The sequence below is a fragment of the Ixodes scapularis genome, unplaced genomic scaffold, assembly GCF_016920785.2.
Source record: "Ixodes scapularis isolate PalLabHiFi unplaced genomic scaffold, ASM1692078v2 PGA_scaffold13__105_contigs__length_92229423, whole genome shotgun sequence".
Lineage (NCBI taxonomy): Eukaryota > Metazoa > Arthropoda > Arachnida > Ixodida > Ixodidae > Ixodes > Ixodes scapularis.
The window spans coordinates 22763472-22791023 of NW_024609839.1; the positions used below are offsets into that span (position 1 = coordinate 22763472).

General features: G+C 41.5%; 1 protein-coding gene across 1 annotated transcript in view; it reads right to left on the bottom strand.

Annotated features, from left to right (window-relative positions):
- Window positions 1–6315: 6315 nt before the first annotated feature.
- Window positions 6316–27552, bottom strand: part of LOC120844442 (neprilysin-1-like) — an 87246-nt gene continuing 66009 nt past the window's right edge. Inside the window, exons 15-20 of the mRNA XM_040216232.1 lie at window positions 26062–26129; window positions 22050–22180; window positions 19612–19677; window positions 14296–14397; window positions 12765–12841; window positions 6316–6441 (exon numbers count right to left, since the gene is read on the bottom strand). Coding sequence (XP_040072166.1) covers window positions 6342–6441; window positions 12765–12841; window positions 14296–14397; window positions 19612–19677; window positions 22050–22180; window positions 26062–26129 — 544 coding nt within the window. The 3' untranslated portion in view covers window positions 6316–6341. The remainder of the gene's footprint in view (window positions 6442–12764; window positions 12842–14295; window positions 14398–19611; window positions 19678–22049; window positions 22181–26061; window positions 26130–27552) is intronic.

Consider the following 27552-nt stretch of genomic DNA (forward strand, 5'->3'; position numbering starts at 1 on the left):
GAGGGGGATTTTGAGATTACGTGACTGGGCTGGTAGGGATGCGGGGAAACATGGTGGTGCCCCAGTGAGTGAGCGCCGCTCGCTTTGGAACTAATATGTCGTTGTGGTTGCAATATCGGGCGCGTTAGTCAGCAACGAATAATGCAGGAGGCTTTCGCTTTGCCTTACTTCACTTAAACCGCAAAGCATGGGCAATGACATCGCCGCATTTTTTAGATAGTGTTTCGATTCTGGGCACTCCTAAGCCTAAATGAACGCGATAATTGTCGGCATGGCAACGTCTTCGGAAAGCGGATTGTTGATAAAACACAAAAGCAGACAGCGTCTCAACAGACCTTTTTTTCTAAATTATCCAAGCACCGAGGTGCATGTACGACTGTAGTTGCACGCGTCGCACGTGCTGGCGTCTGCAGTAGTAACCGTTATAAAGGAAAAAGTATAAAACAAATTTTGCCTTGCACGCGCGTTCGTTAGGGCCTTATTATGATTTTTTACTTCAAATATTTTAAAAGAGGAAGGCCAGCGCGCGTGAACCGTAGAATTACATTTCCAGCGTTCTCCTCGGGATGCTTGGATAATTTAGAAAAAAGTCTGTCGGGACGCTGTCTGCTTTTGTGTGCTATAAACAATCCTCTATCCAAAGACGTTACCGTGCCGACAATTATCGCGTTCATTTAGGCTTAGGAGTGCCCAGAATCGAAACACTATCTAAAAAATGCGGCGATGTCATTGCCCATGCTTTGCGGTTTAAGTGAGGTAAGGCAAAGCGAAAGCCTCCTGCATTATTCGTTGCTGACTAACGCGCCCGATATTGCAGCTACAACGGCATATTAGTTCCAAAGCGAGCGGCGCTCACTTACTGGGGCACCGCCGTGTTTCCCCGCATCCCTACCAACCCTGTCACGTGATCTCAAAATCCCTCTCCTAGGTACTGCGGCTAACTTTAGCCGCGGTTAGCGCTTCGAGCAAACGGGCCCTGGAGCGTAACGGACGTCACCTTTTCTATATATTTTAATAAACAAATTTACAAAACCGCCCGGTCTTACCAAAGGACACATTTTTACCAAAGATCGAAAGGACACAAAGGACACGTTTTCAGTAAAACCTATAGCCCATTTGAGATTGTTTTCGATGAAAATGTGAAATCTTTATTCGAAACTTCGAAAATTGGTCTCCGGCCGTGCTATTCGATACTTCAAACCTATGTTCGAAGCTCTCAAACTTTTCAAGCTTGTTCATAAAAAAAAAATTTGAAATCTTGACATTTTTGAAATTTCAAATTTTAGGTAAATTTGAAATTTATTAATTTCCCGAAGTTGGTTTCTCAAGAAATTTAAAATCCTCGAAATTTATTGTACAGAAACTTCTACAACTTCCATTTTTCTGATTTCGAACATCAGCGCCTTTCGAAACGTGCGTACTTTTCGAATCTGACTTTAAAAAGGTTTGACATTTTCGAACTTTTTATACCTAGAACTTCAGCAGGTTTGCGGCATCCTTAATCATTAATAACTTACTATTCTTTGTGAAAGTATTGGTGGCCATTTTAAGGGGATGAAATTGTCTACTCTTACTATGAACCTTGTTGGTGAATAGCAAACAAGCTTTTTGGAATGTCATCATCTGTTTTAAAACTCGGTGTCTGTAGCCGGCTCGAAATTTCAATGCATCGCAATTAATATTAAATAAGAATTCTACGGAAATGTGCACTGTTTTTATTCCACTTCGTAGCCTGGGACTGCCCAATTATTTATGTTCTATTTTAAGACGTTTTACCAAATTCTCAAAGAATGCAGACTTATATAAACATCAAAACACCGACAATTTTTTTTATAAGCAGACGGGGAAAGTAAGACCAGCCTAATTTAAGCTGCAATACCCCACATCGGAGGGAAATTATGAAATGACCCAGAACGGAACGAGGTTCACGGGGGTACCTTATATGGGCTGTGCATAAAAAAAACACTATGGGCCCTATAAAGAAAACCCTTCCGTAGTGAAAATACCATTTGGCGGCTATATGAAAGTAAACGGGATCATACCCTTAAAGGGACACTGACAGGGTATTTATGCTCGCTGAGGTTTTTAGTTTTACGTGACATATGAGAGCTCAACTACCCAGAACAGAATTTGCGGCTCGAAATTCGGTTTCTTTCCGCCCGAAAACCGCCGATCAAGAACTGGCCGGTTCGAGTCTCGCTCACTCTCTTTTTCGCGGTCACGGGCCGTTTTCTAAGGTATCGATGCGACCACCAAATTTAATCAAAGTCGTGGGTCTCTGAAGGCACACACTCATTATTAAAAATAGAAAAAAATTATGAAACCCATTTTTTGTGGCTTCTAAAAAGCTGTAAATACGTTGATTGAAAAAAAAAGTTCCACAGACAACCGGAAGCATTCGGTGCGTTCGTCGTTTCGCGTATCGTGGGACTCGCGGGGACGGCGATGGCAGCGGACGACGGGCGTGGGACCTCTATTTCAGAACTGTCGTTCGCGGTACCGGCGAATTCTGTCTACCGTTAAAAGAGAAATTTGGGACTGATCAAAAGAATTGGTATTCATCCCGTACGACACGCCCGGCCACCAAGCCGATTTGCACGAAGACGTCGCCGAGCCGTCGATCCCTTCTCGTGGCTGAAGACATCACTCGCGCAAACGTCAAGCACGACGTGTCTACTTCGAGTTCAATATGCACGCGTACGATTTCTTGACTAGGTGCGAATGTCCCCAAAGCGTGGGGCTTCCCGACTTCGACCCAGGAGTGCTTTTGCTAGAGAAAAATCGACAGCAAACTTTCCAACTTACAGTTTACCGGCTGAATTGTTACTAAGGAAAGAGACTTCCAGAAAAACGATGCGCCAGTAGCTCAGTGGGAAAGACGTCCGGTTTCACGCGGTAGGACCGGGTTCGATCCCCCGTGGAACTTAATTTTTTTTTTCTTCAAACATTTTTTGATGTTTACATATATATATATATATTTTTTACAATCATCACTGAAGAAACAAACAAAAAAAATAACAAACTAATGTTGTGGACGATACTTCGCTGATTTAAATGGTATAGGATTTCCGTTTTGACACCTGCGAGCTCAATGTAATCACTTTCCACAAAATGCAAGGAGCATATAAATCAGGTAACGTCCGCTTTCCGAGGTGCCCGTATATGTTCTACAGGAATTGCAGCCAGCCGTTGGTCCCGATCCCGTTGATCTTTCGGAAACTCTGTCGCACAATGCCACTTTCTTTCGGATTCAGGAAATGTGAGCCAGCTCTTCACGCAACATCTTGGGTGTATTCTTTTCGGAGCCGATCATGGAAATTCACCACGGGCACTCACTACTCATGTCCAACTCCTCAATGTACAAAACAACTCATCTTGGAGTACAGAACAACGAGCGGAACAAACATAACTGGAAAAAAATCGCGCGGCGAGCAGTTCCCGCACGCCCCATCGCACGCCGCATGTCCTGTCGTCTGCTACCGGAGAGGAGAAAAAAAAAACAAAAAAAACGCACGGTCGGGTGTAGCCACGTGACTTCCGCCACTCACTCTCTTCTCTCCACTTCTCCGACCTCCGTCGGGTTTCGGTTTCGGTTTTGAGGAGTTGCGTCTTTTGGCTTTATTAAAAAAAATACGCTACTCTGTTGCAAAATATTAAATGGGTAGTCCTCCGACACCATAATGAAGCGCCTGGCAAGGAATACATTTTTTTTTTGGGGGGGGGGGGGGGGGGGGGTGTCAGTGTCCCTTTAACAGCTTAACCATACCGGCCACCAGTTTGTCAAAGGGGTCGGTCGCACTTACGGCTCAAAGTGGTCCCCCGAATGAGCCATAACGGTTACCTATTTGGGCAAACAGGTCAATTCTTTGGCAGACGGGACAGTTGTCTGGGCAAATGGATCACTCGTTTGGGCAAAGTTGTCGGATGCTTGATCAAACCGGTGACCATGTTGCACAGACGGGTGACCGGTGACCGGCAAGCTGTACCGGTTTAATCAAACGGCTCTCCGGAGCCCGTTTAATACTGAACGTACAGATCGGGGGCATATGAGCACGCCAGTTTCAGCAGTGGCAGCCTGCTTCGGGAAAGTCGGGAGCGTCGGTTCATAGATTTACAATCGTCGCGTAACGGAAGTAATTATATTTATATTTTGATTGCGCTGATGTTCGCTCATACTTCAACAACAATAAACATTTTTTTACATAAACATGCGACGTTGCCGAGCCGATATTTTTGACAGAACTTTAAAACTTTGGCGTACTTTGTTGCATCAATTTACTTATTCAGCCCGAATCCCTCTCGCAAATTACGCGACCGCGTGGATACTTGACGCAGCGAAGGTAGCGCGCGAAGACGTGGCTGCACGAACATCGAGCATTGTGACAGCAGGCCCGCTGTTGCAGCACTCAAATTACGAGCTCGCGCTGGGTGCTTTTTTCGCTCGGGCGCAAGCCCAGCTTCTGGCCGGCGCGCGCCCTTTCCAGCGTTCAAGCGTGCTGAAAAAATTGGCCTGCTTTCAGATGCTGCAAGCGCGGCGCAGTCAGCTCTGTGGCAATCCCGAGAGAGGAGAAAAGCGCGTGCACTGCGGTTGATGCACCCTCTCCCCTAACATTGAGTGCAACTAAAAAAAAATAATTAACCCCGAGATTTTTTTTTTTTTTTGTAGAAGGGTGGAGCTGTCCCGGTGGTCCTGCGGCTTGACCTCGCCCCCTCCCTCCTCTCTGGTCAGCTCTCTCACGTGACCCGGGAGAGGAGGGCACGCTATACGTGGCTTGCACATGACGTCATTTCCGATGCCCTCCAGAGAAAAGGGGAAGAGGAGCTCTCCTCATATCAGGATCCTCCTTTGTGTCTCCCGGATAAGCAGAGACGTCGCTGTTCTCCTCGCAGAAAATTATAGATTAACCTGTCACTCAAAATTCTTACAAAAGCAGCTTCCCTCTCCTCCTTTTACATGGCGGTCAAAAGCATGCGATGTGACGTCAGTGCAAGGAGCCTATACACTGCTAAGCAAAGCTTCCCAGATCCGGCCAAGGGCGCGTTGGCAGCCGCTTTGTTTTTTATCTGATTGTAGTCCTGTGCAGTTCGAAATTCGATCGTCCTGCCTGCTTCGATCTGCCGCCTTTCCCTGCGGTCTTATTACGATGTTTCTCGACAATGTATTGGATGTGCACCAAAGCTATCACTGTTCGAAATGTCCTACACTTATATCGCCCACAAGCGATTCTGCAAAGAAGTCAGGAATTCGTGCTGTTTGGTTGGGTTCGGCATATTACAACTTGTGCGCCGCATCGTGTTGAAACTTCAAGCTTCTTGTCTTTGTGTTTGTGTGGTTGTGCTGCTTTGATTATGTCGACATATATTTTGGATTACATCTTTCAAGTCCGCTATTATTATGGTAAGTGCACTGAAACCTACTCGTTGGCAACGATTGACCGTTCTACGCGTACTCTTCCAGATTATCTATAGAATTATGCAGCGTTTAATCTCGTGGCAACCGGGAGAATAAGTTCCCCCAAAGTCTGTCATTACAGTCTGAAATTACCTCGGCTGTATAAAAGCTTCGAGTGCCTCTTCACATTTGACAGATCGCTTGCACGTTTGTACTTGTGTACGGAATACGGTGTAATAAACTTCTAGGTGAATTGAACACCATCTTTTGTGTCTGTTTTCCTGCCCATTTGCAAGCACCTGCGCGAGCACGATTTTTTCCACGTGTTTCCTCCATGTTAGAAATAGGTCTATGAGTTGAAGATAGCCCACCTTCCAGACGGTACCCATTTAGGGCTAGCAAATAATTTGCCTATCCGAATGTGGCGTTCAAATGTGTGGTCACGTGCCTGGTCGAACGGGCACCCTTTTCAAACGGATATCGTTTCCACCGGGTACCCGTATCCCATAATCGTATTTGATCCAAGCAGATCGACAGGTTTGCCACCCATTCGCTTCAAACTGGTCGATCAGTTTCCCACCCGTTTGAATTTCAAATGTTTTTTTTTTCAGCAGAGTTGTTAGCTGCCGACATCTTCTTTGGGCCCCAAGCCGCGTCCAGTGTGGGCTGCCCAAGTAGGGCTCCTGTGGGTCTCCCGAGGACAGCCCACTTTGCACTAATGGGGTAGGTACGCTCCTAGGTAGAGGTCCACTATCAGAATAACTAAACAAATGCTAGTACGTCGAAATATGTTTATAATATTTTTAACGTTTAACAAATACCGACTATTTTCAGAATTCTAGAACATGCTGAATAATCATTGGTAATATAGTTATCTATAAATGAAACGCTGAACACTCCGCTGTGTTCTTTCCTGTCTTTATTTTTCAATTCTCAATGAACATGTTTATTACCAGAGCACGCATTTTTGTCTCGGGTTCATCTTTCGATCGTTGCTGCAGCTGAAAGCTCTTGAAAATTCGACAGAGTTCATCAAAGCCACATTTACCCTGTAAATAAAAGAACCATGTTTTGCGCGAATTAGTTTTAGTAAGCGTATACACCAGGACACGCGTTGAAAATAGTTTACTACTATTAGTCTAGTCAACTATGTCACAGGAAGGTACAAAATATTATCACCAACCATCAGCGCTGTTAGCTTAAATTGGTAGAGTACGTTGATATTTTGATTTGAAGAATTGTGATAATATACAAATGTTAGTGGTTCCTTCTTACAAAATATTTTTAAATGGTCAGCAACTCCAGGGCCCCGGCTATTGAGCAATCCTAAGTAATAAAAGGATCTTGTTTTTTCACCAGAAACAAGTTTTGTCCTTATTTAAAATTTCATGCTGAACGAAATATTCTCATTTTGTTTTAATACTTAATGTCGGTTGCGGACCGATTCGCGCTGCTGCGTACGTCACCGCTCCTGCCGCGCTTTCCACGAAGGGGTACGCGACCGACCCATCGTGAGTCCAAACCGAAACTGATAAGAGCGTAGGAAACAGCCCGCAAAACAGACGAGGACCAAGAAACACACGTGGCGAGCTCTGCGATCGTCATGTGTATTTCTTCTTCGTCCTTGTCTGTTTTTCTCGCTGTTTCCTACGATAAATTCCCACCAACGCGCCGCCCAACTATCCTTTCTTTTACGATAGCTGGAAAGGGTGCCGCCATCTACGAGCAACGGCGGCAGCCAAACTGGTTGTGTGCTTGCCGCCGTCGCTTATATATGGCGGTAGGTGTCCAGAGGTGTTTTTGTCGACAAGTGTTTTGTACCGGACACGATCCTCGGGAACCTACCCTTAAAAGATCCGCTGTAATAGACTGGCGCGGTTGGTGGTTGGTGAACTAATCCCGTTTTTTTTTTCTTGTGTTTAATAGTATTGTAAAACCAATGCGTCCTACGGCTTTTCAAAAAGAAAATCCGGATTTCATAGAAGAATACAAGTTTTTAACCTAGTTATAACTCTGAGTCTTGTAGTTTCTGGTAAGTATTAACTACACACTTAACGGCGTACCCTCTATGGCTACCTATAGACGAATGAAACTTCTATTTTAGAAGTTACAAAGTCGTTCTTAAAGGTTTCACACATTTTCCGTTGCCTTAAAGGTTAAAACCGGGATTATTTTTTTTTATTTTTTTTATTTTTTTTTGGGGGGGAGGGGGGGGGGGTGTCTAGAATCAGATTTAGTGGTTACGCTGCGGTGGCAATCAGTTCGTCGAACGACGTTTCACGGACGAATCGTTTCGTCGACAGTGCGATGTTTTATCGACAGATCGTTTCGTGGAAACGAGCGCCCGCTCGTTTCATCGACAGGCGTTGCGACGTTTCGTAGACAGCTCGTTATGCAGGTCCGCCAGCTGCACCTCCGCGTGGCCCCTGCGCCTGCGCGGCGCGGGGCCTTCCGCTGGATGCATGGATGGATGAAAGATGGCCGACTGGGCCAAGAAGTGCGTAACCATCTTGGCTCACCAACTTAAACTATTTTTTTTTTTTTTTTTTTACCGTTTGCACCGATGTCGGGACTTGCGATTTGTATGGTTTCGCTCGCGTCTTCGCCCGAACCTTTGGGGAAGCGTTGCCAAAGCCGGAAAGTTTTGTTCTCGACCACTGTCCTTCATCAAATTAGGTTCTTAAAACATTCAACAATCTGCGCTGCTCATGAGGGCTACGCTTTCCCCAGCATACCTGATCGGCGCGCCTGTGCGTCACCGAATGCAACCCTTCGCGGGCTGACCGCCCGCACTGCGACTGTTTTGACGAAGTGGCAGGGTTGTTTCCAGAGAAAGTGTATCTTTCCGCGCGTCGCGTCGTTTGGTAGAATCCTCAAGAGCCACCTGAACAGTCCCCACGTCAAAATATAGATAGTTCACACGTCAAAACTCTGAAGCTCTTCAAAAAAAAAAAAGTTTGAAAGAAAAAACGAGGCATGTTCGCGGTGCAAACAGCCATTCTATCGTTGAAAATGGCATAAATCGGTTTTTAAGCTAACTGGCATCTAGTCTTAGCCGCTAGCACTAAACTTTGGAGGAGACTGAGTATTCGTTTAAGCGTAGTTTACTTTTACGGTTGTAACACATGGTTCTTCTTTTATCCAAACACCGGGTATTCAACGTACCGTACTACCAGACCGCATACGATTTTTTGACTTTAGCATATTTAGCTTCTGGATATTCAATAACACACTAGTTCTGCATATGTTATGTCTCTACTGAAATTTTGCATGTACATAAACCAACCCGTACGTGACCAAAGAACATTAGATTTAGCCGCTCTTTTATGCAAAGAGCTGGGTTACGAACTAGCCCCAGGTATCTCTCCGCTGGCATCAATAAAAAACAAAAAAACATTGAATGTCGCGTCTGAAAACCAGTCGGCTGCTGGCGACAGATCTCCTCTAGTGGTACTCCCGCCTCCAAGGCCTTGGATGTGGCGGCTGTTGTTATCAGTTATGGTTTACGTTGTGTTCTAACACTGAACGTGGGGTAATGTTTTATTTATCTATATTACCAACTGTCGTGTTTGTTTCTTTGCACTGCAAAGTAGTGTTTTCTTGGTTTACTCGCGGGCACCGTGCTTGCGGGAGTGCGAGTGTCATTGTTTTTCGTGCTTTTGTTGTTTACTTTTATTTCACATTGTTTACAGCCTCCTTCTTGTGTAATGCCTTATTTAAACGGCCCTTAAAGATAAATGACGATGAATCGAGTGCGAACAAACAGTTTTTTCGCGTATAAGTCGCAGTAGCCTGTAAAACACTGCAGCAATGTTCCTTTTGAGTGATTGAGGCTAATATAATGTTTAATTTAAATTTAAATATTAGGGTTGTAATGTATCAAGAAAAAACTCCAAGCTGTATTTTTGTTTCAAAATAACCAATCTGAAATATATATATATATATATATATATATATATATCGGTGTCTACTCCCTTTTCTGAAACTCGCCATTAGATCGAAGTTTTGCTTTTGCGCCTACGCATATTTTCCTCCACCACTTTTCTTCTTCCAGTAACTTTCGGTTCGATAAACGGGCTTCACAACTTGCAAATATCCCAATAGGCCGCGCGCAAAGTCCTGTGCGTTCTTGCTTATTCCATGTGGCACGGATGAGAGCAAGAGGGTAGCGCAGTTGCTCTCCTTGTAGACCAACTGCGCTATGTCACTTTGGAGAGCAGTTCCTTTCCAAGGTCGTCTTTTTTATAGTCTGCTATAACCGGATGTACCTTGAGCTTGCGGCATTCTTTTCGGCGCCGGGGATGAGAGAAAAAAATAAAGAAAAGAAAAAGTTTCTCGACGAAGCGTTTTAGAGTGGTGCTGTCCACGAAACGATTTTCGACGAAACGTCCCAGTGTCGACGAAACGTGTGTCCATGAAACGTGTGTCCAGGAAAAGTTGTCCATGAAACGTAATTCCACGAGACGAGTTTCGACGAAATGATAGGGACCCGTTACGCTGCGACTCTTGAGTTGTAACCTCTAAGATGTAACGTTGGGCAAGCAAGGGTAACATCTACACGATTGATACGACTGTTTCTTTTTGTTTCCTCCCAAAAAGATAACTAATACGCCTGTCAGACGGGAAAGTAAGTGTCATTTTGATCGAGTGTCATTCACCTCTCGGCGAATCAGCTGGTGATCCTGGTTCTGCGCGTGGCGCGTGCACGCGCCGCGTGGCATGTTAAACACGCGGATTGGCCTACTTGTAATGTCATTTTACTTGAAATTTATTTAACGTGCCCGTCTGACAGTTATATTAGAAAGGGAAACGAGGAGGGAAGGGCCAACACCTGCAAGAAACAGATAGAATAGGAGGGAGAGTGAACACAACCGTTTTAGTTCATCGAATTTCGAAACTATAGAGACGTAACCTCACGTGACCAGACACTTTGGCGCCTTCACCCCTTCACTGCCATCGCCACCGACACTTCAATTTTGGAGGGATTCCGGTTGTGGCCGCGCGCGGCTGTTGTGCATGGTTTCGGATGGGAACTAGTCGTCGATGCTGTTTCATCTGGACAACTCTAAGAGGACAAATCTTCACGAGGTATGCTTGACGTTTGGCTAGTGAGAAAAATGTTAATACTCGACGCAGTATTGAATCTGCATCACAGCTTCGGTTCACGTTCCTATACCGAATGTTCTTTTATGCAGCTTGGTTTTGAGTCCGAGTTGATATGCCAAAGGCAAGAGTCGGCCCTCGTGGACGTCGGGATCAATGCAGTCAACATGTTTCCGGAAATGCACGGAAAGCGCTGCTTCTTCTCTGACATTGAGCGACACTTGAAGCCAGCTGGAGCGAAGTACCTCTTGATCAACCATGTACGAAAGGTTTCAAGACTCATTTTGTGTGTTGTCTTGTGCGAGATTTCCGATAACAAGTTGAATACTTCTGATGTATATAATTTACGTATGTAACAATATAATGTTTTAGGTTGGCAAAGTAGTGAAGACTGGAACATTTATTACATGCAGGCAGACAATGTCCCCTTGTAGTACTTTTAACGAGAGACAAAATCCACATATTGTCAGACCAATATTGATAAACGATCAGCATACCAATGATTTGAAAAAAATCCACAAGCTCGGTGAGTTAATTTCTTTTTTGCCTGTTCATACCGAAGGCAGAGGTGCCTGACAAACCGCCTTTGTCTTTCCATCACATATACGAAACAGCTGTGAAGATTGTGATTTACGGCACAAAACAAGGACAACGTTCCACCGAGTGATCCGTGCACACTGTAGAAAGCCCTCGTGATCGCACTTGCGCAGCTGTTGATACTGCTCTAAAAACTGCTTTTGCACAAGGGCACTGCACCCCGACGGTTATAAACGGTAAACTGAAAGCATTGCTGGTTAAGCTGGGGCAATGAAGACTTCTGTGACCTATGTCGAGCATTATCATGCATTAAAAGATCATTCATTTTGGGAACATCATTGTGAACGGGGCGTTTCATTTTTTTGTAATTATTTTAAGGCTTTGACAATAAAGAGAGTAGTTTTCAACATTTGTTGCATTATTTATGCTACCCAAGCTCATACTTTTATGTGGGATGTTCATATTCAGCAATCAGCGAGCCTATGTAAGCGTAAAAATGACAAGGGTCAGAGTCAACTTTAAATGAGGGCCGATTATAGGGCGACGGGCGTGCTTCGTGTTTAATTTTGTTGCTAAAACCTATATTCAAGTAGGGTCTCAAATTGGTGAAAATAACTTGTTGAAAAGTGTACATAAGTAGATACTATATAACAGAGCGTAATTTTATTTTTTTTTTGGTGTTTTTTTAAGAAAGGGGGTATTTTTAAGTGCATGCGGTATTTGTCGCATTTTTATGGGGCTCGGCGGACATTAGATGAGGGGATAAACGTCCCATTTAGTTGACTAAATAATCAAAGTACGTTGATTAACTTTTGAATTAATGGCTCAATTGGCTAGGTCGCAATTGCAGTCTTTACGGGACCAAATATTAAAACCTGACCCAATTTAGACAGTTCACAAAAAAAGAAATTACAACCTTTGAGATATGTGTCGTTTAAAAGTTTGCCGTCCCTGCTTGATTCAAAGCCGCTCGCAGGAAGACGCACCTGACTATGGTCCGTAGACTTGTCACGCAGTTTTATCGAGCCTCCTCGTAACTATCTCGACGGCGTGTCTTTGGTGGACGCGCGGGCGTCAAGCTTAAATGACAGTGACGGAGGGACAGGAGTAATTACGTCACTTTACTGCGGATTATAATCAGCTTGCGGTCTTGAACCGAGCGAAGGCAATATTTTAACCGCAAATATCTGAAAGATCGTTGTATTTTCACTAAATGCCTCAATAGGATGCGACAGCAACCATTACTCACGTTATGACTGCAATAGCAACATGACGAATTAAGCCAATAATTAAAAGGTTAGTTATCAAATTTCGGTTAAGTAGTGAGCATGATGTGACGTTTATCATCTCATATAATTTCCACCGACCACACGAAAATACGGTGAAGACGTTATCCACGAAGCGATTACCGCCTTTTCTAAAAACAGTAAAGAATTCAAAAAAGCTCCGACGCAGCGGTCGCCCACATTTTTAAACCTTAAAAAATAAAAATAAAAAATAAACACGTGTATGTCAGACGCTATCTGTAACCTTTATGCAGGGGCTTCCCCGTGACCATTGCGTAGAGGGTACAGTGTTTGCAGTTACATTGTAACTCCTATATTAAAAGGTACCAATTTGCAAAAACGTACCCTCTACTAAAGGTTACCCTGCTGAGAGTGTAACAATGAAATCTTTTAGCAATCGTTCGTTTGAAGAGGAACTAGCTTTTAGCTAGTAAAAATTTGCTAACCTGTGTCTCGGTACCGTGTGGGGGTCTCTACTAATAAAGTGTACCCTTGCTTCCGTAGTCATTTTGTTGCAGAACATCTGTGAGAAAAGGAGTTGGAATAACGTGTGTTTTTAGAGATAATACAGATTGACCAGAAAATATTATACACTATAGGGGTACATTTAGTTTACATATTCGTCCCTGGATCTCAATTTTAGAATGTTGGAACTTTTAATAGGAGCTCAAAACAAGTTTCGAAGTTTCAAAGTTCATAATTTTCAAGCATTGGGCACAGACGCGTTATGAAATTAGTAGGGTCTCCAAACGTTTTGGCAAGGGTCCCGGATTGGGGACCTGTTGCAGTCTCAATATTAGATTTAGCAATGTAAGATAAACAAAAAAAACTGAATAAACAATTTTTTAACTGCAGAAATTTAAACTAGACAATGAATTCGAAAGGAAATGTAGTACATATACTTTGTTTGTAAATGAAACATTTTCACATTCATTAGATTACAAAATAATTGTGACCCCGAGATCTCAACAGCATAAATCAAATTGCATTGAAACTTTGGCATATTCACACAGGACAGAATACTAATGAAAAGAGTAGATCAGGTCAGATCGCTAAGCGCGAGACTCACGAGAACGCAAAGGAGTTTTTGTTTTTTAGTTACGCAGATATGAATCAGGGAACTACGAATAGTAACTCTGGTAATGACAATGTACACTAAATAATATGCCCAGAAAACTGGCGTTGTGATACAATTTCCTATAGACATGTGGAGATAGTGTACTCCGAGTTTTAAGTGAATTTGAAGCGAAGAGTGGTTTTGCCCGAATATTTTTTAATCGAATATAGTATAGTTTCTCTAAGCATTTCAGGTCTGCCATGCCTAAACGAAAACCCATCTGAACTCGCAGGAGGTTGTTTCGAAGCTACCCCTTGTTCATATCTAAGCTTAGTTAATTTCATTCTTGAACAGCTCGCTCGCACCTTTGCGTTAATTGCATTAACCTCATAACCTTGAAAGGCAGGCCAGACCGTTCGCCCATGTTGGCGTTAGACTGGTGGCAGCTGATAAAACCCGTTCGTTCTACAGGTGTCTAACTCCTGGTCAGATCTGTTTGTAGAGCGCTCCACCGGAAATGGAAAGGTTCCTTGTTCGATACCCGTACCAGGCGGAGTTTTTCAGTCGCACACGAATCACATATAGCTCTGTTTGGATGTTTGTGTTAGTCCTTTGTCCCACTTGTTCCCCTTCTCCAGAGATTATTATCGTTCTCATTATACGATGGGATGTTTCTCATGGCGCCCTGGGAACTCCTTAAAAAGGTTTCGCACATATTATAATTTAACCATTGTGCTAATTAATGTGCGTTAATTAGCCGATTTGAAGCATAATGGAAACAATATATGGTCTTGATGTATATAACTAGGAACAATACTGCGTTGGTTTGACACGCCAGAGTGCATCATATTTTTAAAGCCTTCGCAAAATAGCTGAAACACCCTGTAGTTGTGTAGTCAAAGTTAAATATTTCGGCTTACACTTCCAAATGAAATAAAAAACAGCTGCTCTGCACTGTAGCTTTCAAATCCAGGCAGCTTCACTCGGCTCGTAGGATTCCGCTTCAGGGCATTATGCAGAGCCTGTAACGTCATCCATAATATTCATTAAAGTGAGCAGTTAAAGCTGTTTTCCCAAGCATTGTGGAACCCGTTTGCATATCATGCTCACGCACATATTTGAAGCAATATGTTAATTAGTCATATAAACGATATAAAGAGGTGCTAGCGGTTAAACAGCGATATAAACAGGTGCTAACGTATTACTTCAATCAAATAAATCACTTGTTGCCTGCAATTCCAACTGAAACATGCTTAAAATGTACATTAGTTCCAGGAACGCAGAAAGTGTTCTGCAACAATCCTTTTTTTTTTTCTAACCCGAGCCTACGTTACTAGCACTTGCGCATAAAAATAATTATATATGCAAAAAAATATCCTACAAACAGGTAATTGAGCTAGAATATACAAACCATTCGAAGCTCATGATTCATATTTATTATGTAATACTTTTTCGCAGTGTCAGTAATAAAATATCACCAAACTTACACTTGCCCTTCATGCGATTGTAATAAAAAAAATGTTAACACAATTATGTGTAACAAAACTTCGTGCCCTACAAGTTTTCAGCTTTAATTAGTTCGAGAGTAAGAAGTTTATTTGAAGTAAAAGGTGTGCTATTTCGTTTTAAATGTAAGCAATTTGTAAGATCGGTGTATGAAAAATCATATTGGTACAGAGATCCCCAAACTCAATGCCGCCACAAGATTATCCGGTTTTGGAAGATTGTTCTATTTCTGCGTCTAACAGCCAAACTACGTAACAACGTGGTGAAGGTTTGGCTCTCCATTCACAACCCAGCCCGGGAAAAACATTCCAGCTGTTGCAGTGACCAATTTAGCTTTTGAATCGCGGGCAATAAAGTAGTAATTTTTGCAGTTTAGTGGTGGCTGTACCTTTGATAAGCACTGTCGCGGACAAAATGAGCTCGAACAGTTTTTCATACTCATCTGGCTTACCTACAAGCTGTTTTTGTTTTACAGAGCTGTGGTCGTAACTGGGAATAGAATGTGAAGTCGAGGTACTTTACCTGTGACTATTTAATAAAGGAAGATATAAGATTCATTTTGGGGACCGCAGACGTACACAGAATTGCGGGTTCAGTTGCTTCAACTCGTGTTTTGCGCGGAGGTAGATACATGAAAAAGAAAATTCATATGCTTTTGCATAAAAAAAAAAAGAAACGTGATGTGATTTAAACTAGAGTCGTAGTAAAAAGAACCCATCTGAAGCAACAAACTAAGTGGTAAATTTGGTGTCCGCCGAAACTCCGAAGTCGTGTTTGCGCCAATAGTGTCGCGCTGCGTTGTCGACCTCTCAGTAGTGTCAGCGTCCTAAAGCGGCAGCCCTAGTGGCCCGTGTGCATCATCTTTTACTTCGCTACTCTTGATTCGGAAAGTGCGAACGCCTTCACTGGCGCCACTTGATAAGCTGCCATTAGAGCTGCCGAAGATCACAAGATTACCTTCATATGGATGGCCAGGGATAAAATTATGCATCACACAATAATCTTGAACTATATTGCCATTTATAGTTTTCTTGTGGCAGCAAGACGACGGCTCGCGGAAGTTCTTTGTTGCTTTTAATATTTGCCATGCCATTATCGATAAAACGTTCGCCGTTCAACGTGCTGCAGTCGAGGCATGATAGATCGTGAGCGTCGTTAATTGATAATCACGTGTTCGTTTAGACAGGAGCGGGAGTTCCGTTGCGTAATGGAACAATTTAGAAAAAAAATATTGGGTCAAGCGAAAAACTAATTTAATTGAGCATTGTCTTGTTCCCTTTGCTGTCGATGATACACCAACGTAACTGTTTGGTTTTGCTATGCTCAAAACAAGTTTTGACTGTATAATTATTTAATCTTTTCACTGTTTATGCACCATAGGTATTTCATGGGCTAATCTCAAATTTCATGCACATCGTGTAGTTTATAAAACGATCAGAATTGTTGTCCAGGAGGTTGTTCCATTTTATGTGATATCCCTTAATCTATGACCTAGGAGCTTAGATAAAAGACAAACCAGTGTAAGATAATCGACGTATAATAAAAAAAACCATATCGTGTTCTCATCACTTCTACATAATTTAAGTGTTTAGTAAGTTTTTGCCAACAAATACTGTGAGAAAGTGTCGAAGAATAATATTAAGCCAAAACAAATGGCGACGACCCATACATTTCCATCTCCGTCAAAACTTAAAAGTGTATATTAAACAAAAGCCTATATATCTCACACCCATATATGACATCTGATTATTGCTGTTATTTTAGACGATGCTAGCTAAGATATCTTCATATTGAACAAAACATAATAAATTAAAATAAACTATTCAAAAATCCTTAAAAGTCGTACAGTTATAGTTTAGTCCTGTATACAAAGTTGTTTTTCCTGATGAAATAATTTCAACTCAAACTACAAATCCTGTGCGCTTGTCGAATTGAATATATTGAAGATTTCATTTGCTATATAATTTATGCCATAACTTGGAACATTAGAAATGGCATTATTTAAACTAGGTAAACTATTGTCAGGTAGGTACCATATTTTTAACAAAATAATTTTAATAAAAACTTGGACGACGCTTAAGCTTTGCCTTTAAAGAGTGGAACGCGATGGCGTTATCAGGCCCCGTTCGCATGGCCCTCTCATTCGCCGTGCAAGCGTGCCTTGCACGGCGTGTGTGGCCAGCAGCCAAAGGGTCGTTCGTTCGAATACCGGCTAAATTTTTTAAATAATGTTTTTAAGGGAAATGATTTACTTTATAAAGTGAAATAATTTGAGACATGCGGTGCCTTTTAATTCCCATTACATGTTATATTTTAATTACCTTCATTAGACGTATGACGTCATATGAGCCTTGTGGGTTGTTTGAAGTTCCCGCACGAGGTCATGTGGCTGTGACGTCATGACCCTATCGACCAATAAGGATTTTGGCGTCGCGCCACTGAAGCCGGCGTGACACAAGCTCCTTAATCCTATCGCGTTCATACAAAGTTTGTATATTTATTTTCCTTAAAAAAATACGTAGCAAGTTTTGCTGTTGCGCGAAATGTAAATAAGTCTGGTGTAACACACAAATGGTCGACTTGTGGCGATCGCCCAAATCTCAAAATTTATATTTGGTGAGTCAAAAATTCAAGAACTAAAATATGCCTTAAATGGGATTTCACTATCGTTCTAGTCACGAGCTGGACCGAAGCAGATATTATCAAAAGTTTTTTTTTAATCATCGCCTTTTCTCGTTTATTTTGAATTAAATCAGCCATTTATAATTGTTATGTTTTGTATTCGAACATGATTTATTTAATAACAAGATAAGCGGCGGGCGAAGCGTCGGCTTTCATGGGCCGTTGGTCTACCGTCCGTTGGTCGTGCTGCGCACGATTTGGGCGCGGTGGTGACGCGATACGCGATTGGATGGTGGCGCTACCTCCTAGCGGGCCGTGCAGTCTATACACTACAATATTAATCAAAGCGTGTCCTTCTTCACACCTTTATTTTAATTATTTGTAGACTCGAGCTGTGAACATATTAAAATTTGACCAAATCAGGGAACGCGAAAGACCACCCTCGGAAAACGAGTGCGATCATACACAGGAGGTCTAGAGTGAAATGAACATAATTAACGTTGTTTCCTGGTCATGTATTTTTAGAGGATAATAACATGCTAGGGTAAACACTATTGACGCAGAGTAGCATTTATTCTGCAACTTTAGATTTGTTCAAAATACTGGGCTGACCGTCGAACCACGCCTATATTCCCCAAGCAGAATTGGCAACGTTAACCCTCTACTGGCAGATCAACAGTATTGTAGACCTAAAATAATCTTCAAAATGCAAATCTGCAACTCTAAATTTAGTATTCTTGAGACACAAGTTCTTTATTAAATGTGATAAATATATTTAGAAATGTTGCAAGCTGGTGCTAGAATAGCGAAAAGCGCGTGCTTTTTCATACTTTGGAGTCCATCTTGAAGACCGCGTTCTGGTTGCAGTAGCGAAAAAAAATTCAGTTAAAAAAATTAACATTTGTGTAACTATGAAGAACATGCACATTAGATCCAAAATTTAATGTTTCCAATTGTTCAATACCTCTGACATAGGCATGTGTATGTATTGTTAACTGGCAGATGAAAAATCAATGTTAACCGTTTATACAGGGTGTCACAAAAGAAAATTTACACCGTCTTTTTTACCGTGACAATAAGCTAGGCATCGCCGAACGCTCATTTTCCGGCCAAAGGTAGTGCTAGAGGTCACAATCAGATGCCAAAGTTTCAGCCCGATCCTATAACTTAATCAAAAGGTATAAGTGATTTTCTCAAAATTTCAATGGGAAAATGGAGCCGATTTTCGCCCGTTTTCGGTTTCTGGTGCCGTAGAGCGCCATGTGTTCTAAAACTCCGTCGGCCGCCATTTTCCCATTGAACTTTTCAGAAAATCACTTGTAACTCTTGATTAAGTTATCGGATCGGGCTGAAACGTTAGCATCTGGTTCTGACCTCTAGCGATACCTTTGGACGGAGAGTGAGCGTTCGGCGATGCCTAGTTTATTTTTGCGGTAAAAAAGACCTTGTAAATTTTCTTTTGTGACACCCTGTATATAGTTCAAATTAAGAAGAAGAAGAAATATTGCGGTAACTTTTAGTGTATGCATCTTTGAGTTACAAAAAAGAAATAAACCAGTTGCACAAATTGTTGACGCGTTCGTTCTTATCTAGCCAGTTGAAGGTTTAGAAAAAAAGCGCGTTTGCTGGTGGTCAGGCTACTAGGAAAGCACACCCAAGCATACCCAGGGATGAAGCGCGAGCTTCTTTCTGCTTAAAGTGGGGGGCCTCGAAAGCGATTGTAATAAAAAAACTAAATGCGGCATGAATCCATTCTTGAAACAATGATATAGTTCAATCAATTACTCAATTAGTCACAACACAGTCTAAATCAACTGAAACGCGTATCGATGAAACTTACAGTAGGCGGAAGTAATAAAAAAAAAAAAAAAAATCACGATACGAGACCGACGTTTTATTGGAAAGGAACTCGTGTCGTTCGTTATTTTGTTTGTTTTTTATTGATTTTAAGCAAGTAAATAAATCCCGATTTCTTCATTTATTTGCCCGATAATATTGTCTCTTTGTTCAGTACTTCCACATGGCGTGAGAAACAAAATTTGCCAATATTTGCGCTTGCTTACAATTTTGTGGGCGTTAAGTGCACGAAGAAAGAAAAAAAATACTACCTTGTATGCGATCCTGATGCCGCCGTTGTCCGCAATATTTTCTCGCAAATTCCGCAACCCATACAGCTGTAATTATGAATGTAAAGAAATTATATTGCCTTCTTCTAAATCACAATATTGCTGTAGTATTTGCTATTTCTCTCCGAAATTCGAGAAATTGATATTGTACAGAGAATACGTTCAGGGGGAAAACATCAACTATAGACAAGCGGTGAAAAATAAGCTGATAAATTTGAATCACAAATCAATAAAAACCAGACACGTCATCAATCTTTGTCTTAAGTCAGTCTTTCTTACACAGCCCGACCCAGAGCATGACGCTTGGACGCCAAGTAAATACGAACATTATTTCAACCAATATTTTTGAAAGGGGTTTTTTGATTGAAATAACGTCATTCCAGCAATACCACAATTATAATCACAAACTAAAGGCTACCTTTCCACGCCCACCTGGTACTAAAGTCTCAGCGGCTTTCGCTGGCTTTCTTCTAAGTTATAACGTAGATCTTATCATTGGACTCCTGTGGCATTACAGTCGCTCCAGAGAGACTTAAATCTCCCGTAATTGGTGCGAAAGTACCTATTCCATGTAAATAACATACAGTGTGTTTATTTTTCAGCCGCACAATTTTTTAAATAAAGTAATAAAAGTAATATGAATGAGGTTTTCACGGCGTGTTTATATTGCTCGGCGAATATTAGATAGAAATATAACCATCACTATCATCAAGCTAATTAACTAAAAAAAGTTTTCGTTTTAACTTTTTCATTGCTTTAATTAGGATATATGTTTATGTTAAAAAATTTAATTCGCTTAACCAGCCCGTGTTCCGATATTTGTTTTCGAATTTAATACTTAACCAAACATATTTTTCATTCAATCCGACAAGCCCGCGAAAGTGGGTGCTATAGACAAACTTAACTACATTGGCCTGATAAAAGTGCTGAATTTGGGGACGAATATCGCAGAACACGAGCTGATTACGCGAAATCGACAAAAGAAAAATCGTGGCACACGAGCGCCTCAAGGCTTGTAATGTAAAGAAATATCCTTATACAGTAATTAAAAACCTCATTCACAAATTTTAGTTAGTTAGCTTGATCATAGTGATGGCTATATTGCCAACAAATATACGCCAAGCCTTATAAACAGAGTGAAAACCAGATTTATATAACTTCTTAACCCTTAATTTAATAGTTTAGTGCATCTAGAATACATACACCCTGCAAGTGTGTTTAGAAAACCGTCGTGTAAAAGCGCACTACAAATGGATGCAAGGCTCAATTAGCGTCACACTGAATGGGACTCACGGTAAATTTGCTTAAGAGTAATCGAGACCGTGGCGTCATGGCGGGATTGCGATTTCGACTTGACGTCTAATTTACTATTATGAATTGCGCGTTTTCGACATTTTTTTACCTTGATTAATCCCAAAATTGATTCAAATTTTTGCAAAAGAATAATGCAGTTTGTAATCCACTTAAGAAAGTAGATGTATTACCCGATGAAGGGTGTGAATTTCTAAATAAAACAGTTTTTTTTACATGGTGTTGGGAGTTAGATTAGTGCCGTCTTCACCATGCATTTATAAGGTTTCGTGGAAATGAAATGAAAAAATTACCGTCATGCTAAGTTGAATAATTAACTAAAAATGTGTTAGCTTTAGAATTATTGGTCTCGGGGTCATGTTGCCATTGCGGTATTGACGGCAATTATTAATAGAGTCAGACCAATTGGAGGAATCTACAAAAGCAACGGTTTTTGAGATATTAATGGATAATTGTTCGCGTTCTTTTGCCCGATTTAAAAATTGCGCTTAAAAAGAGCGCATCAAGCCCTGCCCACAATATGGTTGGAAGAGTGACGTAGTTGTTTAGGTCACGTGATCACTTGTTTTGTCGGTGCACCCTCCAAGCTTACGCTGCCGAGATAGTTACAACATTATTGAAACGACCACGTCCCTCTTCGCGTCAATACGGGCGGGGATTGATGCACTATATTTATTTTAGCGTAATTGTTTTGCAGTCCGTTGAAAAACGCGTAAGTTAGCTGACAAAAGTCTCAAAAACTATTACATTTGCACAATTTTTTTAGTTTGGTGTAGCCTCTAATTGTAATTTGCTGTAATACTGCAATTCCGACATAACCCCTACAACCAATAATAAAAAAGTTTACTGGGAGATCCTAGTTAAATAATCAACTTGCCAGGGCAATTATCTCCTCATCTAATGTCCACCGAGCTTCATAAGTATATGGTGAAGATAAGGGTTGCCTGACGCCCAACCCCCTTTAAAAAAAAAGATCTGCTCGAATAAAAGACAAACACTGTATATTGCCGGTTTTAAAACATTTTAAAGAAAGCAGGATGTGCGTTTTTATCTAACAGTAGATTGAACTGAAATCTAGGCAATTTCTAGTATCATTGGAGACTACGTACCGGCATGCCAGCTTCTTTGTCTCTAATAGCACTGTATTGATTGGTGAAACAATGGGCCTGAGATTCGAATTTCTTCCGCACATCAGGGCTCCACCAGTCGTGAAGCTTTCCAGTATCGTCAAATTGGCTGCCTGTAAAAATGAATATTGTACCTAATTACATAGCATCCCTAGGAAGAGATGTTTGTTTCTTTGAATGAACACTGGTACGCACTCAATGCTAAGATAATGTTGCCACATTCCGCGATAAAAAAGAATAAAAAGGAAGTGAACAAGGAAGAAGATTACGGTGTCGACCTAAAAATGCGAACGGATTTTGAGATGGCCCGAAAATGTCGCGGAGGGACCACGGCTTGTAAGATGGCGGTCAACAAGAGCCCAATGGTGAGCCCGCAGAATGAGAGGTAGCCTGGAACGGAAAACCTCAGAAATGAGGCGAATGGGGAAGTGAGGGAAACCTCTGAAACATTTTTTTGACACTAAATATACTGAATGTCTCGAACGTCTTGCTGCCGAGCGTCGTAGTTCGGTTCATTTATTTTACGTGTTCACACTACCTCTCATTTTAAAATTTAGAAAGTGGACACCGTTTCTTAATTTTTATTATTTTGCTTTCATGTAGTTGACGTTGTATTATGGTGATTGAGGTGTAAATTAGTTTCTTGTATATTGTATTGTTTAAATGCCTGTTTATTTTTTTTCTTCGGTAAACATGAACAGTATTGCCACGCATTTTCTTATTGTGCTGAAAAGTTTTGTTCTTGCTAATGTTTGTAGTCCGTTCCACAGGAACCTTAAATGGTCCGTAGTATCCTCTAAATTAATAATAAAAAAGTGCGAGACCCAATCGGAGGTACTTGAAGCGACGTAGGTGACTTTCGGCAGAGACTAGAAAAGCCTCAAAACCATAGTTCACTTCTGGACCCATGCGCGGCCATCGCCACTGAAGACCACTGGAAGATGCGACTTCGTCCAAGACCGTTGACGCAGCGACGATTACGCTACGGATGACCGACATATGAGCTCTAAAAGCATAACTACGATGAACATCAAAAAACACTCTTGTGGTCCTATCAAGAACACTGTGCTACTCTTCAAAAAAAAAAAAAGATACTTGTGCAGTGTTCATTTTTAATCTTGTTGAATATAAATTTTATTTATTCCAGCAAGCATGATATTTTTCTTCATTCGAGCGGTTGTCCTAAATCTTGAAAATGCAAACTCACCCAGTGGGCCGTGCGTTAGTTTACCCTCTACAGATTTAATTAATTTTACAGATTAGTATCAACCCATAAGAGTAACTGCGTCTTTGTCTTGCGTTTGCAGATCGCCAAAATGATCTTGACTAGCTCAATAGAACTGCCAGCCACTGTGTTATTAGAACTGCCACTGTGTTATTTCAAAAACGCAGCGTGCACCAGCTTTTTTGATTTTCCTGGAGAAAGTTAAGTGAGACACCCGCTGGATTCAAAACTGGCACTAACGCTGTCGCATGGAAAGCCAGCTTTTCTTCACGTTTTCAGACATAGCCTCCAAAGGCGAATGCAACTAGTACTGAAACTTTATCGTTAATGTTTATAATAATAATAATAATAATAATGTTATAACTATTTTTATTAATAATTAATAATAATATTACATGTTTATTGCACGGACAGATAAACCAGGTAGAGACACGGGTTGATCAAACCCATCTAGTGCATGTGTGATGAACATCACCTTGATGAGCATGGTGCGTGAATTCAAACAGAAAATCACAATTGTTAACAAACATTGTTTCCATATACACTTTAGTACAAAAAGTGAATTTAATATGAGTCGTCACAGTATATGTGACACCTCACTACAATCAAATCCTGTGTGGCTTGTGTGGCCGAAACCCAGCCTCCAGCGAAAGTTGGAGCGCCAAAACTACTTCATCCAATAGCAGTGATTTGACAACCTAACAGTTGCTTTCATGTGATTCAGCGCCACTATAAAGAAGGGAAAAAAACTCCCTGTGCAAATCGCAAAAAAATATAAAGCACAGTGTAAAAATGTCCAGAGATTTAGCAACAAGAAAAAAACCTGTGGTTACACATAGAAATAAAAAAAAACCAAGTATGGTTCAAAATGTCCAGTAGTTAAACTCAATGCAGATGGAGTTGCCAAAACAAAGTCAAAGTAGATATCGTAGGGCATGTTTAAGTTTTCCTTAAGAATCCGTCTCAAATATGTTGCCAGAAAATTTATTAAACATGTCCGGCGTATAAAATCGCATCAGTCTTCTACCAGACTTTGTTTACACCTTGGTACTTCAAAGCGTGTTGTGTGTCTTAGTGAGCGAGATGCAACGTGAGGAACTTCAAAAATGGTTACTCCAAAAGTATTTTAAAACAACCGTTTTGGAGAACAGAGCTCGACATAGCGGGAAATTTATTTTAGCTATTTGTTCCTGTTTGTCGGTATCTGAACCGTTTATAATACGTTTAAGTGTTTATTTAAAGCATTGTCTACTTTGTCGTGCCACAGGTCAGAGCGACCACCAATGATAGTGATTTCATATCTGAGAATGCTATAGGATAAAAGGTTAATATTCAATCATTTACATATGGTGAGACGAGATATGTTATGTTACACAATAGGCTAGATAGACGTCTGAGCATTTTGCATACAGTTCCTCGATGTGTATTCCATGACGTCACTATCGAATTTAACACCTTTTTACGTTCTGTTGTTACGATAAGAAACGGGGGTGCAACGACGCGAGGTGCATGATGACAAATGTAAGAATAGAGGCGCAGTGGGAACAAGAACTTTGAAAGGATTATGGAAACATGCGAGATTCGCTTTTGTCTTGTTAATTTTTAAAGAATAGTACTCAAACCACTTCATCAGACGATATGTATCTTTTTGAAACAAGGAAATTGATTTGTCGTATGTCATATGGGGTTACAACAGTAAAGTGCCATGGCCTACTGATGGAGATTTTTTTTTTAATATGTATTTACTGGTGTCCAACCAACAGCGCGGCCTGGCGGCCGGGGTTTTCAGAGCACGGAGTTGGGGCACGGGTCTGGTGCAGGGGACTGGTGCACCGGTTAAGGATTCGAGGCGCCGTTAATTACGACATCCGGATGCTACCCAGTCTGAGTTTGAGTCCTTGCCCAAGAAACATAATACTTTGGTGACGAGGTCGGTCGACAGGCAAGAACTTCACTGGGAAGTGTGGTCACTCAAGGCGAGCTGGAGGAATCTGACAAAAGAGCTTGGACATCCTCGGCCGAGCGTCTCAGCTTTTTACTGTGAAGCCAACGGAGTCGAAGAGCCTTTAAAGAGGAAAGCTCTGCTGTAGCTTTCCTCTTTAAAGGCTATTAAATTTAAATTAAATTTGTGGAGCCAAGGCTTATGAGGCAATATGAGTACTCGTCACACCAAGGACACGTGAAAACCTGAGCGTTGACAAGCTGATGACGCTAGTGCTGAAGCATTATGACACTCTGCCGTCAGAGCCTTTCAGCAGAAAAAAAGTTCGAGCGAAGAGACCAGCAGCCCGGGGAATCCATTGCCAGCTAAGTCGCAGCTTGAAACAAGTTGGCGGCTTACTGCAACTTCGGGACCTTGGTGACATTGGTGATTGCGACAACATCCACCACCGCGGGCGTAGGCTCGGCTACAGCTGTTATCGGCGCCGCCGGCACGAGTGACGTTAGATAATGGTACCATAAGGTAACATTAGAAAAACAGCAATCTGCTTTTGTACGCAGGTGACTAAACTTTTGATGGAATAATAATATTAATATTATTGATAATACAATAATTTTATAATGCATTAATTTTGCGTGCCTAAGCAAGACTAAAATCGATAATCTCAGCAGCTGTCAAGAACAAAATGATTCCTCTTCACGCAAATATTCATACTGTGAGGAGACAATGCTTCAGACATGTTTCTGTACAAGCGCAGTCTAGGGCAAGGTAACTCACATATTCCGTAGTTATTAGTATGGACTGTATATAAATAAATTGGTACTTACCAAGTGTATCGAGGCCGTGTGTTATTTCGTGTGCCGAAGTCCAACCAGTCGCTCCCATTTTTACAGCACTGTGTTAAATAGTAGAATGGGTAGGGACATATCTTGGTTTATTAGAGCGTAGAATTAAATTATTGTAAAGACGTACTACAATCCAGATTAAGTCGCTTAAAGAGCGAATATAAATGAATTAATATATAGTAAATATCTTATTTGAAATAACCTCTTTAGTGTCGTGCTACTTAGGATATGTGCTATTTCCCTTTAAAAAATTGTATATATTGTAAGATGATTTAATTGTAACTTTATTTCTTTAGTGAAAACGATGAAAAGGGCATGCTTAATCGCGAAAAGAGGACACCCGAACGACGAAATGCGCACCGATCGCCTTAATTAATACCGAACGACGAAACACACACCAACAGCCTCAACGAATTACAACCTTTCCCACCAATGTAAATAATGTACATAAACTTTTTTTATTTATCCTTTTAACGCAATTTAACGAAATCGTGGCGCAGAAACTCGGGAGCTAATCGCCAAGATAAGACGTTCGACGCAAGCCACCACAACCTCGGGCAACCCAAGCAACGGAACAGCGTGTACGACAGCGGCTGCAATGAAGAAGCTCGATAAGAAGCGAGGAGTAGTCTAATCCGCGATTACAAAGCTCATCAACCAGATAACAACAGCTATGAACCAACTTCCCGCGCAGCAAGGTACGTTTAAAGATACGATCACTCTTCTTGCGTTAAAAGAAAAATTGCTTTGGAAGCTCGACGCTCTGATAGCGGACCTTCTTGATGAGAGAAACATGGAAGAAGAAATGGAAGCTGGCCTCGGCGATGAAGATTTCATCAGCATAGCCAGGTCGAGAGCTTCGAGTTAATTAAAGAAACTACAGCCAAAGAACAACGAAACGACCTCTTCGGCCTCTAACAACGCGTCACGTTCAGAGGGACAAGAGACGAACGATGCGACTGTGCCAAACGTGAAATTACCGAAGCTGGGCTGCCGAAATTCAACAGAGAGCTGGCAGAGTGGCAGACATTCTGGGACCAAATTCAATCGTCTATCAACCAGAACCCCGTCTTGTCTCCCGTGGATCAGCTAAAGTACCTCAAGGGCACCTGGTCAGCCGAGCTGATGCGGTGATCAAAGGAATTCCGGTAACCGGTGACAACTACGACATGGTCATAGAGCTGCTCAAAAAAGCTTTAGTCAAGCTTCTGTCATCGTGAACGACCACCTCACACACCTCTTGAACGTAAAGTAAATCGCAACGTCAGACGCAGCGGATGAACGCCGGAGACTCTATGACAATGTGATGACCCGGATAAGGAGTTTAAAAAACCTCGGAGTGTACTCGGACTCCTATGGGGTAATACTGCATACAGTACTAAAGAAGTCTCTTCCTTCAGAGCTCGTTCTCAGATACAATCGCAGCTTGATTTTTGAAAAACAACAACAGAGCGAAGACAAAGATGAACTCCT